At 45.3% G+C, this 17,384-nt stretch overlaps 1 protein-coding gene across 3 annotated transcripts in view; it reads left to right on the top strand.

Annotated features, from left to right (window-relative positions):
• Positions 1-2,194: 2,194 nt before the first annotated feature.
• The window catches only part of LOC139391646 (zinc finger MYM-type protein 4-like), a 30,589-nt gene continuing 15,399 nt past the window's right edge, over positions 2,195-17,384 (top strand). For all 3 annotated transcript variants that reach the window (XM_071139036.1, XM_071139035.1, XM_071139037.1), the window contains exons 1-15: positions 2,195-2,602; positions 2,927-4,676; positions 4,933-5,079; positions 5,287-5,348; positions 5,597-5,749; positions 5,918-5,969; positions 10,183-10,453; positions 10,722-10,911; positions 11,154-11,357; positions 11,626-11,776; positions 11,881-11,996; positions 12,228-12,404; positions 12,575-12,725; positions 12,839-13,011; positions 15,664-15,814. In XM_071139036.1, the coding sequence (XP_070995137.1) occupies positions 2,570-2,602; positions 2,927-4,676; positions 4,933-5,079; positions 5,287-5,348; positions 5,597-5,749; positions 5,918-5,969; positions 10,183-10,453; positions 10,722-10,911; positions 11,154-11,357; positions 11,626-11,776; positions 11,881-11,996; positions 12,228-12,404; positions 12,575-12,725; positions 12,839-13,011; positions 15,664-15,814 (3,781 nt within the window). In that variant the 5' untranslated portion in view covers positions 2,195-2,569. The remainder of the gene's footprint in view (positions 2,603-2,926; positions 4,677-4,932; positions 5,080-5,286; positions 5,349-5,596; positions 5,750-5,917; positions 5,970-10,182; positions 10,454-10,721; positions 10,912-11,153; positions 11,358-11,625; positions 11,777-11,880; positions 11,997-12,227; positions 12,405-12,574; positions 12,726-12,838; positions 13,012-15,663; positions 15,815-17,384) is intronic.

Genomic DNA, 17,384 nt, shown 5'->3' with positions numbered 1-17,384 from the left:
TAAGTAAGCATACTATATACAGGGTCAGTTCCAATACCATATTTATAATGTGCAGGGATACTGGAGTAATGGAGGTAGATATGTATAGGGGTAAGTGACTAGGCATCAGGATATAAGAAACAGAGTAGCAGCAGCTTGTATGTGAGTGGGTGTGCGTGTGCGTAGAGTCAATATAAATGTATGCATGTTATGTGTGAGTGAGCAGAGGATGGTGTGTGTGTGTGTGTGTATAGAGACATAAATAAACATAAAAAGGTAAATGGGGATACAAGGTTAACTCATTTTTTGCCGGATATCTAGTCCGCATTTTCCAAACTTGATGCACATCTGCTTCACAAGGCTGCAGAACAGTTTGCAGCCTGGTTCGACCAAAGTTAATCATTTGACTAGATTCAAGTTATTCTCTTATGACCTACTCGTTTCATAGGCTGCACGCAAGGGCGCATTACAACAATTAATCTAGTTTGTTTATATTCTTCTGTCACATTCATCTCTAGCAACATGTTCCCATTTAGCAGGGTTCAAAACTAGATTCTGCCCGCTGGCCAATTTTTTTCTTGAGCAGATGGTTGGGGGGCTGGAACGTAATTACAAATAATTTGTAGATTGCAAATTGACCGCAAGAAGCCCAAACAGATATGTTTGACTAAAATATAATAATTTCAAACCTTGCTTTGTATACGGTCATGTCTCTAGTATGCGTGGGAATACTTGGGAACGGATTTCTTAAATAAAAATCACTTGGAGCTGATTTCCTGGTGTTGTTTTTTGCTCAAAAAACCTGGAGGGCAAAATCAAATCACCAACGTGCCTCGCGGGCCGACAGCTGGGGAACCCTGCCATATAGAATACTGATTTCAAATCACTAGCTTGCCCTGTATGATGGCATGCTAAATTAGACAGAACAGTTCTGTGCATATTCATTTTGCATGGCATTCTTTTGGTATACTAGAGTCAAATTTCCAATCCTTCAGCTGGTACCTTCACCTCTAACTACATAATAGTCATTATCATTTGGCCTCTGTACATTGTGTCACAGTAAAAAGGTGTCCATTCTACTCAGGAACACTTTTAGTTGCTACTAATTTGACAGCCCTTAAAGAGTGGCCCATCAATTTAAATCCAATCTTTTTTTCATATTGGACATACATATTGCAGCATAAAAAATGATCTGTACATTGTGTCGCAGTAAAAGGGTGGGTCCATTCTACTCAGGAGCACTTCTACAATAGTTTCCAAATCTACAGAGTTTACACCCAGAGGATCGTAATAGTTTTATGTATGTCCAATATGAAGAAAAAAAATACTGGATTTAAGTTTACGTGCCACTTTATAAGGGCTGCCAAATGAGCAGTGACACTCATCTGGGTGTTAACTCTGGATTTGGAAACTACAAGTGCTCATGAGTTCCCCTTTTACTGCGACACAATGTACAGATAATGTTGTACGGCGCATTAAATGATAGAGGAGTACACACACAAAAAAACATTGTTGACCATTTAGGTCTGAAAAAAATAAAATGACAATATCTTATAGAAATACTTTTAATTATTCTTTGTATGATAATTAGTATAGAATATTGATAATTGTGCCAAAATTAGCAAAGTATACAGGATTGGATTTTTATTCTGAAGAATTCCAAAAATCCGTGACCCAGAAGTAGTTACCGTAGTTAATCTTGACCGCTTGGCACACCTGTGAAGCAAGCAAGAATAACTAAGTACTTTTGGGTCACCGATTTTGAAATCTTTCAGAATAAAAGTCACGTTCAGACATTGGCTTGACCATGTACAGCCTTTTAAAGGTTATAAATGGATAATCCGATAAATACAGCATTTACTGTGATATGGCCTCTGCAGAAGTCAGGTATTTCATACCTCTTGAGCTTCACATAGCGAAGCTGTTGTCAAAATGAAGTAGGTTTATATGACCTCCCGTCCCCACCTACCATCAACCAATCATGCCAACGCGGAGCTTTACAGGCATGAACAGCCCTTTACATTGTTACAACATTTAGGAGAAGCACAGAGATGTGGTGGGGAGCTTGATATTGAAACCTCCCGAGGCTTCGCAATTATGCCACACCCTCCGGAATCGCATTGCCAGATCAATCATAAATTGGCTTTCATTATTCTTGTTGGCGGAACTGAGGTGTTGCAATGTAGATGTGAATCAGGAAATGACATAGCCAGGTCTTCCATGTTTACGCAGATGTATGTTTCGCTAGTTTCTTCGAGGAGCTGTGCAGAGTGAAAATGCAAAGGACTTGACTTATGTAAAGTTATAACTCACCGGCATTGATATATCCGAAGTTAACCTCATATGCATGGCAAAGCTTAAGAACCTTGTTCGGTAATTCAAATTAAGACTCGTTTTAGCTGGCGACATATCGTTGCTACTAGCTGGCTAACGTTACCTAGCTAGCTTTCCCCACAACAAGGAGGCGGCAGAAGTAGCTAATGCATGTTGGCTAGCAAGCCTCTGATCCGTTTTTAGTATATTTTGGTGGACCTATATTGTGAGTGAGTGACAATAAGAGCTAGTCGTTTTTTGCCTTTGGAAGCAAGTCATGGCTGAATCACAGAAAGCGGACCAGTCAGAGGTAATTAACGTTTTTGAATTAATGCTAGCTAATTAGTTATGTCTTCTGCAAGTGAGGTAGTTAGTTATATCGACCCTCCACTTCATTTCCCGCCCAAGAAAATCAACAAACTTAAACACTGCACTCTCAAACTTGGTTCTATTTGGTTCTCACTACGTTGGTATTTGATTGTAAGCATGAGTTTGACATTACCCCCAGTAGCCATGACACTTGATCTGTCTGTTAACTGTGTTCTTGACTTTGTCCTGGTCAGGTCACGTGGTAATGAAAAACTCAGGGCCCTACTTATAGGACCATTATTAATAGAATATTGTCTTAACTCAGCATACAGGCGAGCCAAACAGGGAGATGGAGCAGCCATCTCAGGCAGGAGCATCAGTGGATTCTGTGGGCCCAGGAGCATCACGCAACAATGCACCAACAGCCTCGGCAGATGGAAACAGTGGGGATGATGCTACCAATGCAGTCAGTGCAAGTACCTCAACTATAGACGGGGCAGGGGATGCTGGTAATTCAGAAACTGTGAAGGAATCCTATGTAGAGAATTCAAAGACAGTGGAAGAAATGATAACAGATGCCTTGCTGACTGTGGGAGAAATGGCCAGTGAAGAGGATTCACAGAGAGAAAGAAAAACAGCCAGTGTAGATGGTTCACAGAAGGAAAGAGAAACAGCCAGTGTAGATGGTTCACAGACGGAAAGAGAACCAGGCAGTGTAGATGCTTCACAGACGGAAGGAGAAACGGACCGTGTGGATGCTTCACAGACGGAAGGAGAAACGGACCGTGTGGATGCTTCACAGACGGAAGGAGAAACAGACCGTGTGGATGCTTCACAGACGGAAGGAGAAACGGCCAGTGTGGATGCTTCACAGGCTGAAGGAGAAACGGCCAGCGTGGATGCTTCACAGGCGGAAGGAGAAACGGCCAGCGTGGATGCTTCACAGGCGGAAGGAGAAACGGCCAGCGTGGATGCTTCACAGGCGGAAGGAGAAACGGCCAGCGTGGATCCTTCACAGGCGGAAGGAGAAACGGCCACCGTGGATGCTTCACAGACGGAAAGAGAAGCGGCCAGCGTGGATGCTTCACAGACGGAAAGAGAAACGGCCAGCGTGGACGCTTCACAGACGGAAAGAGAAACGGCCAGCGTGGACGCTTCACAGACGGAAAGAGAATCGGCCAGCGTGGACGCTTCACAGACGGAAAGAGAAACGGCCAGCGTGGACGCTTCACAGACGGAAAGAGAAACGGCCAGCGTGGACGCTTCACAGACGGAAAGAGAAACGGCCAGCGTGGACGCTTCACAGACGGAAAGAGAAACGGCCAGCGTGGACGCTTCACAGACGGAAAGAGAAACGGCCAGCGTGGACGCTTCACAGACGGAAAGAGAAACGGCCAGCGTGGACGCTTCACAGACGGAAAGAGAAACGGCCAGCGTGGACGCTTCACAGACGGAAAGAGAAACGGCCAGCGTGGACGCTTCACAGACTGAAACAGCAACGGCCAGCGTGGATGCTTCACAGACTGAAACAGCAAGTGCAGATGGTTCACAGAAGGAAAGAAAAACAGCCAGCGTAGATGCTTCAGAAACAGACAGTGCAGACGCTTCACAGACGGAAAGAGAAACGGCCAGCGTGGATGCTTCACAGACGGAAAGAGAAACAGCCAGTGCTGATGCTTCGCAGGCAGTCGGAGAAACCGTTGGCTCAGATGCACCCCAGACTGTGGAAGAAACAGGCAATACAAATGCTTCACAAACTAATGGTGGAACAGACAGCACAGACATACCTCTGGACATGGGAGTAGTGGATGCTGATGATGAGATGGAGGTCAATGATATCAAAGTGGAGGAGGAACAGATGCAGGAGGAACACAACTTGGAGGGGATGCCCGTGATAACTGCTGTGGAAGAGGGAAGCGACATGGACGCTTTTAGCAGCAACTCCCTGGATCATGGGGATGAAGTGGAGAAGATGGACACCGAGACAGATGCACTGACAGAGAAGCAGCGAGAGAAGCCCAGTAAGACCGGGCAAGTGGACAACACTGATTCCATGCCTTCTATTGTGGATACAGGTAATAAGACTGCTGCCTGCAGCTTTTTGTTGGCTATACAAGTTTAGGATCGGGATTATCAATTGTTTCCGTAGTTTGCTTCATTCATTTCTTCAGGTTGTGTTTGTTTTTACGGATGAGATGCTACCCTAAACACTTCGCTATCTTGCTTGTCACTCAATTGGTGATGGAATGCCCCAGTGTCGAAAGTCCTCAGACCTCAAACACGTCACCTTACTCACACTGTCCCATCTCTCAAACATTGTCTCCACGACAGAGGACACCGAGCAACCTGCTGAGCAGACCAGCTTTGAGGAGGCTGGCGGCTCGTCTCCACCTATGGAGGGGGACCATTCTGAAGATGTCAAACCATTTCACCCCAGTCCCACCTCTAGCGAAGCTTTTCTCCCACAGAACAGTAAAGGTGAGAGTCCACAAGAGTCAGTCTTTGGAATATACAGTCTTTGGCTGCATGATGTTCAGACATGACCCGACTACTTGAATGTTAGTGTGGTCCCTCACAATATTCAGATGCTAATGAGTACACTTCTGTTTCTCAGTAATGGTTTTACTGTTAAAAAATAAATAATCAAATCTCAAGCTGAAAGACCGGTTGCTTGTTTTTCTGCAGGCTCTGACAGTCCTGCAGGGCTGGAGAATGGAGTGACAGGACAGCCAGTCAAAGTTGTGGATGTGAGTATCCTCTCTCCAGCACAACCGAAAGAATAGAGTGAATTAATTTCCTCCCGAGTGACTACACAAGCTTAAGCTTGGCAGAAATGTGGCCACTGCTTATGTGTATTAAAGATTTCGAGGTGTTGCAAAGGCTCTGTCAGAATACCTGTGTAATAGATGGCCGGTAAACATTCATCATTAACTTGCATGATTCCATCTACAATTCTTACTGAATGTTGCATGCTGCTGTTGAATGTTCTCTGCAGTCTGCCCAGCCGACAGCAGAGCCTGTGTCCACCAGCGTTGACACCCTCTCCATGGTGAATGTGAAGGATGAGCCAGTAGATGAGGAGTATGACCAGGCCCTGGCTCCAGTCGTCCTCACAGAAGGCATCAAGGATGAACCAGACGCAGCGGAGGTACGACATCTCTAAACTCACTGGCCTTGTTCTAACGGGACCATTCAGTTGTCTGAGTTACATTAACGTTGTATATTGACGTCAATGCATATAGTTCAAGCTGTGTGTGTATTTTATCCCAAATCCTGTGTGCATGTTAAATGTATGTCACCTTTTTGTTATTTACAGGAGTTGAAAATCAGTAACGTCTTCTCTGTGGGCGGCGCCCCTACCCCAATCGGTGAGCAGGGCACTTTGATATTTGTACACATCAGGACACGTTAGTGGTTGCTCAACGGTCAAAGCCCTGAGGCAGTGTTTCTTAATCGTGGTCCTGGGGACCCAAATGGGTGCATATTTTTTGGGTTGTTGCCCTAGCACTACACACCTGATTCCACTAATCAAATCCTCAGCAAACCTGATTAGTGGAATCAGTGTAGTGCTAGGGCAACAACAAAAATGTGTCCCCAGGTTTGAGAAGAACTGCCTTAATGTCGAAACTTGGCTGCAGGTTTTTTTCTAGATCAGGGGGCAGGGGGCAATTTAACATTTAACAATTTTCGAATTGAACAGAACTTTAACAACCCTTATTTTGGCGGGGTAGAGATAGTGTTCCGTTTTTAAGCCAATTTCCTGCAATTCTAAAATGTTCTAGATAGAGCTGAGATACATTTGTGCAGTTTTAATGCAAGTTTCTTTTGATTATTCATATTCTGCCATGGAGCTGAGAAACTTTTGCAGTTTTAAAGCTAATTTCCTGTTATTCTATGCATTTTGCCTTGGTTTATGCTGGGTTCTTTTGCTCAAACATACTAACAAAATTAATACTGCTAAATCAATTGTTTTTGGAATTGTCAATTCTCACTGATGTCTAGCTTTTGTTTTGGTAATTGATAGTTCTCAAAGATTGTGTTATTAAAAAAATATACAGTGCCTTCGAAGTATTCAGACCCCTTGCCTTTTTCCACATTTTGTTACCTTACAGCCTTATTCTAAAAAAAATGTAATTGTTTTTTTTTTCGTCATCAATCTACACACAATACCCCCAAATGTAAAATAAACAGGTTTTTAGACTTTTTCTAATTTATAAAAAATAAAAATGTCACATTTACATAAGTTTTCAGACCCTTTACTCAATACTTTAAAGCACCATTGGCAGCAATTACAGCCTCGGGTCTTCTTGGGTATGACGCTTCAAGCTTGGCACACCTGTATTTGGGGAGTTTCTCCCATTCTACTCTGTAGAGCCTCTCAAGCTCTGTCAGGAGGGATGGGGCGGATTGCTGTACAGCTATTTTCAGGTCTCTCCAGAGATGTTGGATCGGTTTCTAGTCTGGGCTCTGGCTGTGCCACTCAAGGATGTTCAGAGACTTGTCCCAAAGCCACTCCTGCGTAGTATTGGCTGTGTGCTTAGGGTCGTTGTCCTATTGGAAGGTGAACCTTCATCCCCATCTGAGGTCCTGAGCGCTCTGGAGCAGGTTTTCATCAAGGATCTCTTTGTACTTTGCTCCGTTCATCTTTGCCTCGATTCTGACTAGCCTCAAAGTCCCTGCCGCTGGAAAAACACCCCCACGGCATGATACTGCCACCACCATGCTTCACCGTATACATAGTGCCAGGTTTCCTCCAGACGTGAAGCTTAGTATACAGTCGTGGTCAAACGTTTTGAGAATGACACAAATATTAATTTTCAAAGTCTGCTGCCTCAATTTCTATGATTGCAATTTGCATATACTCCAGAATGTTATGAAGAGTGATCCGATTAATTGGAATTATTTGCAAAGTCCCTTTTTCCAATCAAATGAACTGAATCCCCCAAAAACATTTCCACTGCATTTCAGCCCTGCCACGAAAGGACCAGCTGACATCATGTCAGTGAGTCTCTCGTTAACACAGTTATGAGTGTTGACAAGGCTGGAGATCACTCTGTCATGCTGATTGAGTTCGAATAACAGACTGGAAGCTTCAAAAGGAGGGTGGTGCTTGGAATCATTGTTCTTCCTCTGTCAACCATGGTTTCCTGCAAGGAAACACGTGCTGTCATCATTGCTTTGCACAAAAAGGGCTTAAGGATATTGCTGCCAGTAAGAGTGCACCTAAATCAACCATTTATCGGATCATCAAGAACTTCAAGGAGAGCGGTTCAATTGTTGTGAAGAAGGCTTCAGGGCGCCCAAGAAAGTCCAGCAAGCGCCAGGACCGTCTCCTAAAGTTGATTCAGCTGCGGGATCAGGGCACCACCAGTACAGAGCTTACTCAGGAATGGCAGCAGGCAGGTGTGAGTGCACCTGCACACACAGTGAGGCAAAGACTTTTGGAGGATGGCCTGGTGTCAAGAAGGGCAGCAAAGAAGCCACTTCTCTCCAGGAAAAACATAAGGGACAGACTAATATTCTGCAAAAGGTACAGACTGCTGAGGACTGGGGGGAAGTCATTTTCTCTGATGAATCCCCTTTCCGATTGTTTGGGGAATCCGGAATAAAGCTTGTCCGGAGAAGACCAGTTGAGCGCTACCTTCAGTCCTGTGTCATGCCAACAGTAAAGCATCCTGAGACCATTCATGTGTGGGGTTGCTTCTCAGCCAAGGGAGTGGGCTCACTCACAATTTTGCCTAAGAACACAGCCATGAATAAAGAATGGTACCAACACATCCTCCGAGAGCAACTTTTCCCAACCATCCAGGAACAGTTTGGTGACGAACAATGCATTTTCCAGTATGATGGAGCACCTTGCCATAAGGCATAAGCAATAACTAAGTGGCTCAGGGAACAAAACATTGATATTTTGGGTCCATGGCCAGGAAACTCCCCAGACTTTAATCCCATTGAGAACTGTGGTCAATCCTCAAGAGACGGGTGAACAAACAAAAACCCACATTCTGACAAACTCCAAGCAACGATTATGCAAGAATGGTGCCATCAGTCGGGATGTGGCCCAGAAGTTAATTGACAGCATGTCAGGGCGGATTGCAGAGGTCTTGAAAAAGAAGGGTCAACACTGCAAATATTGACTCTGCATCAACTTCATGTAATTGTCAAAACCCTTTGACACTTATGAAATGCTTGTGATTATACTTCAGTATTCCATAGTAACTTCTGAAAAAATATCTAAAGACACTGAAGCAACAAACGTTGAAAATGTATTTTTGTGTCATTCTCAAAACTTTTGGCCACGACTGTACAGGCCAAATAGTTCAATCTTAGTTTCATCAGATCAGAGAATCTTGTTTTTCGTGGTCAGAGTCCTTGAGGTGCCTTTTGGCAAACTCCAAGCAGGCTGCCATGTGCCTTTTTACTGAGTGGTTTCCGTCTGGCCACTCTACCATAAAGGTCTGATTGGTGGAGTGCTGCAGAGATGATTGTCCGTCTGGCAGATTTGCCCATCTCCACAGAGGAGCGCTGTCAGAGTGAGCATCGGGTTCTTGGTCACCTCTCTGACCAAGGCCCTTCTCCCCCGATTGCTCAGTTTGGCCGGGCGGCCAGCTCTAGGAAGTGTCTTGGTAGTTCCATTTAAGAATGATGGAGGGCACTGTGTTCTTGGGGACCTTCAATGCGGCGGATGTTTTTTGGTACCCTTCCTCAGATCGGTGCCTTTTTGCTCTACCATGCATTGTCAACTGTGGGTCTTTATATAGATAGGTGGGCCTTTCCAAATCATGTCCAATCAATTGAATTTACTACAGGTGGACTCCAATCACGTTGTAGAAACATCTCCAGGATGATCAATGGAAACAGGATGGGGGTCTGAATACTTATGTAAATAAAGGATTTTCTGTTTAGTATTGTTAATAAATTTGCAATTTCAAAAAAACTGTTTTCACTTTGTCATTATGGGGTATTGTGTGTAAGTTGCTGAGGATTTTTTGAATGCTCTGAATGCTTTCTGAAGACACTGGTGGTACGTTATCTTTTCTACATACTTTATATCTGGTTTCAGGTGTTAAAGTTTACACGGAAAGCGTAAAAAAAAATAAAAAAAATGTAAGTCTACTTTTCTCCCCAATTTCGTAATATCATATTTGTAGTTTGTTTTGTCCCATCGCTGCAACGAAGGTTGAGAGCCATGCGCCCTCCGAAACATGACCCCGCCATGGAGTCACTAGATCGCAATGGGACAAGGACTTCCCGGCTGGCCAAACCCTCCCCTAACATGGACGACGTTGGGCCAATTGTGCGCTGTCTCCTGATCGCGGCCGCCTGCGACACAGCCCGGGACCAAACGCGGATCTGTAGTGACGCCGCTAGACCGCTACGCCACTCGAGAGGCCGGAAATAGTTTTTTTTTTTTAACATCCCAAAAATGTGATTGACATCCCAACCTGAAAAATATATATTTTCATGGCAGAAACATCCCTGGGCTGTGAGTGGATCGTTATAGTCTACCGCAAGCTCTCAAGGAGCAAAATATATTTCTCTCTTCCCTCAATCTCCACCCATCCTCTCTATTATTCACAGCCACATCCATACCAGATACCTCCCTCTCCAAGACTGTAATGCCTCCCTTGACCCCGGCCGCCTCCTCCATCCCTCCGCTGATGCCCATGGCTATGCGGGTGGCCTGCTCGGCCTGTAACAGGGTGTTACTGAAGGGCCAAACAGCCTACCAGAGGAAGGGCTCTTCGGACCTCTTCTGCTCCACGTCCTGCCTCACCTCCTATAGTCCACCGTCTGTCGTCAAGACGACTGCCCCATGCCCAGCCAAGAAACCCTGCCACTACTGCCTCAAGTGAGTCTTGCTGTTGTCATGCCAATGGAGTAGCTATGTAGATAATTATTTAAGGAAGATAAATGAATGGACCAAACTCCAAAGGTGACGACCAATAAAAATCCTTTGATTTACCTTTTGTACTTAAGCCTTACTCTATGATTCACATTTGACTTCCGTTGTGCTACCTTTTTCCACATGCATTTTAATGTAAGGCACTGTGAGCTACCTGAATGTAAACAAAAATATGTTCGTAGATCAATTATGAACTTATCACCCCCCCCCTCAGGGAGATTGCAAACCCCAAGGACGTGATCACAGCTCCTGTGGACACAATGGGCACGGTGAAGGACTTCTGTAGCCAGACCTGCCTCTCCTCCTTCAACTTCAAGAGGAACTCTGCCGTCTCCACCCTCTCCTCCTCCCTCTCCACCATGACTGGGGCCGTCAAGTGCAGCATGTGTAAAAAGGCCTGCATTGTAAGGGACTTATGGTCTCTGCGCGTGTCGGTGTGGTAGTTGCTAGGAGTAACAAAATTGGCCATATAAAACTGGTAATGTCAGAGTTGACAGGGAAGTGAGAATTTTTGGATTGACAGACTTTTTTTATAGTGGGTTTTAGTGTGTTAAAGTATAAAACTGGACTCCTTTTGCCTTAAATATTTATTTCTGCCCCTCTATTGTCTTGTCTCAACATGATCTCCTTGTTCTCTCCCACACAGAGTAAACACGAGGTGATCTTCCAGGGCAGCATGCACAGGCTGTGCAGCGAGGTGTGCTTCACGCGCTTCCGCTCCACCAACAAGCTGTCCATGAACAGCTGTCAGAGCTGCAACAACTACTGCTATGGCAAGGTCACCGTGCTGGTCATGCAGGGGGTCAATAAGACCTTCTGCAGCGCCGGCTGTGTCACCACCTTCAAACAGGTAAGAATCTGATCCCTGAGATGCAGGTCACGCAGTCAGAAGAAGCCTGTGGACTGTAACTAGGGCTGTTTTCTAAAAACGTTACGATTTGTCAAATCCTTGCTTCCGACCACCCTTGTTTTCTCAATTCCTCTCAAAGCTCTTCGGAGGTGGAGGTCCCACGGAGGGACCTTGGATCTTCTCCAGTACATAAAAACCTTCTCCTTCTAAGTTAATGCTAGCAAAAGCACTCACTCTCTCTTCCTCTGTCGTCGGTCTGGTTTTTCAGAAAGCTAAGAAGTCTGTGGCATGTACTATGTGCCGCAACTTCCGCGCACCGGTGGAGATGGTCGACAGCGCCGACTCTGATGGCAAGCTGGAGATGTTCTGCTCTACTGGCTGTGTTACAGCCCACAAAGTACAGACCGTCAGCTCCTCAGGTATAGCTAGGCTAACCACCTCGGCAACATGTACACCTTGCTCTCGCTCGCTCACCCGTATGCATATACATTCATAACACTCTCCTCCTTTCGTGTCGACCTAGGTGCTCAGGTTGAGTGCAACACCTGTGGTCAGAAGACGGTGCCCTCCTTCCATCTGGCCATGTCGGACGGCTCCATCCGGAACTTCTGCACCATGAACTGTGTCGTCACCTTTCAGGTAACACCTCCTCTGGGTTGATGAATTAGCTCATTTGAAACGTTAATTAGAGTAGAAACATTTCAAGGACGGCAACTTAATGATCTTCAATGATCTTAATTGAGGCTCTAATAGCGCTTGCTTTTGATATTTTACGCTTTGTTTATAAATGTACGCCATGTACGCTGTACAAAGTACTGTTTGCTGTCCTGCACTGACACTACAGTGTTATAACATTTCTGTGGCCTGTAGGATCAGTTCAATAAGAGCAACTCCCAGAGCCAGATGAACGTGACCCCAGGCACAGGGACCACAGCTCCCCCCGCGGCCCCGGGCCAGACCAGGGACAGGGGATCCCAAGGGACCAGACTGCCCTGCTTCCAGTGCCACCGCCTCTTCTCCTCCAAGCCCGAGCTCATTCAGTTCAAGGTACCTATACTGTATTTAATATCTCTCTCTATCCCCCTCATTTCTCTTCTCTTTGCTTTTCCATCTTCCTCCATTTTGTGGAACTCTCTCGCCCTCTCACAAACACTATGTCGACAGCCTCTGTTAATGCTGCTGTAGAGTTGATTGAATGTATGTCTGCAACCCTACAGGATAAGATGGTATTCCTCTGTTCAGTAAATTGCTCCGAGGAATACAGAAAGATCAACTATGAGATGGCGCGCTGCGAGTACTGCAAGATTGAGAAGCCAGCCAAGGAGGTCAAGAGAATCAACAATAGGGACTACACCTTCTGCAGTGAAGGTGAGGATGGAATCGGACATGTTTTAATAGGCCTGCTACTTCCAGGAGTTCGCGCCTTTGTGTTTAAAGACACATTTCCCTGTCTCTCGCCCTCTTCTCTCCGCCATATCCAGGCTGTAAGCTGCTCTACAAGCACGACCTGACCAAGCGCTGGGGGAAACACTGCAGAACCTGTGCCTACTGCGCCTCTACCGCGCAGGAGGCCGTCACGGGCCAGTACGGAGGCAAGGTGGAGGAGTTCTGCTCGGATGAGTGCAAGTCCCACTACACCCTGCTCTTCTGTCAGGTATAGAAAGGAACCACGCTAAAGAACTGAACAAAACACCTAGGGTTCAATGAGGCTCAATACTGAGGAGCAGTCTTCTGTTGGTGTGTATCCCCTTTTTCTTTCAGTTTGAATGGATCTGAAATGACTCCACTACAGACTTTTGTAGACTTGTCTGAAAACTTGGAGACTTGTTCTCTCATATTTGTGCAGGTGGAAGGAAGAAGTGGGGGATAAGAAACCACATGAGTGAATGAATTTAACTTTCCAAATGGTATATCCAACGTGGCAGTTGGAATCGCTGTTGGCAGGGCAATTAGTGTAAGTGCTTCGGTCTCCCCCGTTTTCTCAGCGGCGGCTGTAAACGGCATCCATGTCAGCAGCAGTCTCGTCGCAGAACTTAAGACTGCCGCCGAAACAAAGACGGTTCTTTGTTCTGCCGAGTTATTCCAGGATGGAAAGAGAGGAAGGCTCCACACCACTCTCTCACTTAAATATCTTACCTAGTTATTTTCAGATCTCATTTTGCTCTTTGGCATCTGTGTGTGTGATTTCTGTACCCATTTGCTCCTCTCGCTTGTAGGCTTTACAGATGCTCCCCACCCCTTGGATGCAACCCTTCTAATTTAGTTTACAGTACGCGCACAACTTATGTGGAATTCCTGGTCTCTGGCCTTGTTTGGACCAATGCAGAGTTCATCTCAGCCTATGCTACCCTTAAGTCCTTTGACTTTTTGTCCCTGACGGAGACATGGAACACCCCAGAGAAGACTGCTACTCCAGCTTTCCCCTCACAGCCCGAGAGCATCTGTTCGTTGCGGTGGTGGCACAGGGCTGCTAATGTCTCCTGGGGGTAGATTTTCTCTTCTCCCTCACCTTTCCTCCCGGCCGGCACGGGCCTCCGTGGCTGAGTGACTCATTGCGATCTTACAGAACAGGGCTGCGGGGCAGCTGAGCGAAAATGGCGGAAAACTACACTTGTGGACGGCCTATCATCCTTTCAATGTCACGTTTCTGTCTCTTACCCGTAGGAAACTATTTTCCTCCTTCTCCCTCCTTAATCCTCCACCCCCTCCCTCGTCCCTCTCTGCGGACGACTTTGTCAACATCTTTGAAACGAAAGCTGAAGACATCTGCTCTTCATTCACTCAGCCTATAAGCCCTGCAAATATTGAGGTCCGGCCGCCTGACCTGCCTGCCTGCTCGACCACATACCCTTCTCCAGACCATCTCTGGAGACTTCCCATTGCTCTCTTCCCTTATGAACTCATTCCTGATCATTGGCTGCGTCCCATCAGAATGGCCCAATTCACTCCCCTCCTCAAAAAGCAAACGCTCGTTGACTCTGACGTCAAGAACTGCAGACCGGTATCCCTCCTTTTCTTTCCAAAACACTTGAGCGTGCTCTCTCTGACCAACTATCTCATACTATCTCAGACCCTAACCAGTCAGGCTTCAAGACTGGTCACTTAACCGAGACTGCTCTTCCCTGTGTCACGGAGGCTCTCTGCACTGCCAAAGCTGACTCTCTCTCCTCTGTTCTCATCCTCCTAGATCTATCCAATGCCTTCAACACCATGAACCATCAGATCCTCCTCTCCACCCTCTCAGGGTTTGGGCATCTCAGGCTCTATCAGATCTTCTCCACCCTCTCAGGGCTGGGCGTCTCGGGCTCTATCAGATCTTCTCCACCCTCTTAGGGCTGTGCGTCTTAGGCTCTATCAGATCTTCTCCACCCTCTTAGGGCTGGGCGTCTCAGGCTCTGCACACTCTTGGATTGCATCCTACCTGGCAGACCGCTCCTTTTACCCACGAAAAAGGCATTATTACGATTCACATGTAGCTAGCAGATAATTATGAAGTAAAACAGTTGCTTTGTGTTTCTTGTTTAGTTTCTACTGCCATTGTTGTCCTGGCTGAGAGATGGTTCAGTGAATGGGTTAGTCAATAGGGCTAGAATTGGTAGCTACCCACGAAAAAGGTACATCTACCTTGCATAAAATTAGTTTTAGGTCATTTTTGCCTGTTTGACTAGCTGGTTAGCTTGATTATTACGATTCATATATCTAGCTGATAATTAAGTAAAACGTTTGTTTTGTGTATATCTTGGAAGAAGGTTCACTGAATGGGGAGGTGAAGAGTGAGGTAATACAGTAGGGGGAGTGAGAGTGCTTCTCAAATGTATTGTTTTATGCATTCTCCACACTCTCGTCCTCACAAGAAGGTACTCAAGAGAATTCACTCAGAGCACGAGTGTGGATCACAGCAGTATGCCTATTGAGGAAAAACACCTCGTGTCTTTACCTGCAAACATCAAAGCAGTGACTCGTTCATGCTCTACAACATCCATAGAGTACGACCCTACCTCACACAGGAAGTAGCGCAGGTCCTAGGCCATCTCCCGTCTGGACTACTGCAACTCTCTGTTGGCTGGGCTCCCCGCTTGTGCCATCAAACCCCTAAAACCTCTTCAGATTATCTTAAATAATCCCAACCCCCTAGTCCTCTGGACTCTTCAAGTTATCCCCCTAAATGACCAGCTCTGACTTTGCTGATACTTTGAGGTAACATTTATGTACTGGTATGTGCATGTCCCACCTGGCTAACTCTTAAGAAATTCTTACTCTGCGGTACTCTCTAACTGCCTTTTCTACATCTTGATTTTTGCCTCAGGTGGCCAAGTGTGACGCGTGCGAGCGCCAGGGGAAGCTGATTGAGACCCTGCCGATGCTGGGCGAGGTGAAGCACTTCTGCAACCTCCAGTGTCTGCTCGACTTCTGCAGCCTGCAGACCCAGACCCAGGGCAAGCCCCAGGGCCAAAAGGGTAGGATTTAGGATATAGCACAATTGTACTGTTTCATTATAGGGTACTACATGTCCTTGTGTGGCCTGTCACAGCTCGTGATTTGAAAAGAGAGGTACACACAGTCTCGGAGTCCCCCAGTGTAGATGAAATGGAGGAGATGGGTTGAAGGAGGATGTTTTAAGCATTGCAACAATTGGGACCTTGTGTATGTGTGCCATTCAGAGGGTGAATGTGCAAGACAAAAGATTGGGGTATGGTAGGTGTCAAGAGCTGGGTTTTCACACTCAACAGTTTCCCGTGTGTATCAAGAATGGTCCACCACCCAAAGGACATCCAGCCAACTTGACACAACTGTGGGAAGCATTGGGAGTCAATATGGGCCAGAATCCCTGTGGAACACTTTCGATATCTTGACGAGTCCATGCCCTGAGGAATTGAGGTTGTTCTGAGGTCAACATTAGGAACGTGTTCTGAATGTTTGGTACACTCCTTGCCTATAGAATGTCTACACGTCCTTGAATCTTTTTCACATTTTGTTGCTTTACAAAGTGCGGTTGAAATAGTTATAATTGTCTTTTTTTTTTGTCATTGATCTACACAAAATACTCCCTAATGTCAAAGTGGATAATAAAATGAGATTATTTTACAAATTAATAAAAATGTAATAACTAAAATTGTCATTGTATAAGTATTCACCCCCTTTGTTATTGCAAGTGTAAAATTAGAAGTAAAGTAAGATTTGGCCAGAAGTAAAAATTTGGCTTAACAACTCACATAAGCTATATGGATTCACTCTGTGTGAAATAATAGGGGTTGACATGATTTTTGAATGTGACTACCACTTCCTCTGTCCCCCATACATACGTAAGGTCCTTCAGTGAACTATTGAATTTCAAGCACAACTACAAAGACCAGGGAGCTTTTCGAAAGCCTCATAAAATAGGGCAGTGATTGGTATATGGGTAACAATAACATCAGATATTGAATATATCTTTAAGCATGGTCGAGTTAATAATTATGCTGTTTGATGATGTATTAAACCACCTAGACACATCAAAGATGCAGCTGTCCTTCTGAGCTGCTGGACAGGAAATAAAACTCCTTAGATGAGGCCATTGGGGATTTTTTTTAAACAGCTACAGAGTTCAATGGCTGTGATGGGAGTGAACTGAGGATGAATCAACAACATTGTAGTGACTCCACAATAATGACCTAAATGACAGTGAAAATAATTAAAATATCCCAAAACATACATACAGTGCATTCGGAAAGTATTCAGACCCCTTGACCTTTTCCACATTTTTTTGTTTCGTTACAGCCTTATTTTAAAATTGATGAGGGAAAAATAATAATTTAATCAATCAACACAATACCCCATAATGACAAAGCAAAAACAGGTTTTTAGAAATGTTAACAATTGTAATGGAAGAAAAATGAAATATCACATTTACGTAAGTATTCAGACTTTACTCAGTATTTTGTTGAAGCACCTTTGGCAGCAATTACAACCTCGAGTCTTCTTGGGTATGACGCTACAAGCTTTGCACACTTGTATTTGGGGAGTGTGTACCATTCTTCTCTGCAGATC

Source organism: Oncorhynchus clarkii, chromosome 32, assembly GCF_045791955.1.
Source record: "Oncorhynchus clarkii lewisi isolate Uvic-CL-2024 chromosome 32, UVic_Ocla_1.0, whole genome shotgun sequence".
Classification (NCBI taxonomy): Eukaryota; Metazoa; Chordata; class Actinopteri; order Salmoniformes; family Salmonidae; genus Oncorhynchus; species Oncorhynchus clarkii.
This window is presented reverse-complemented; position numbering and strand designations above follow the sequence as displayed.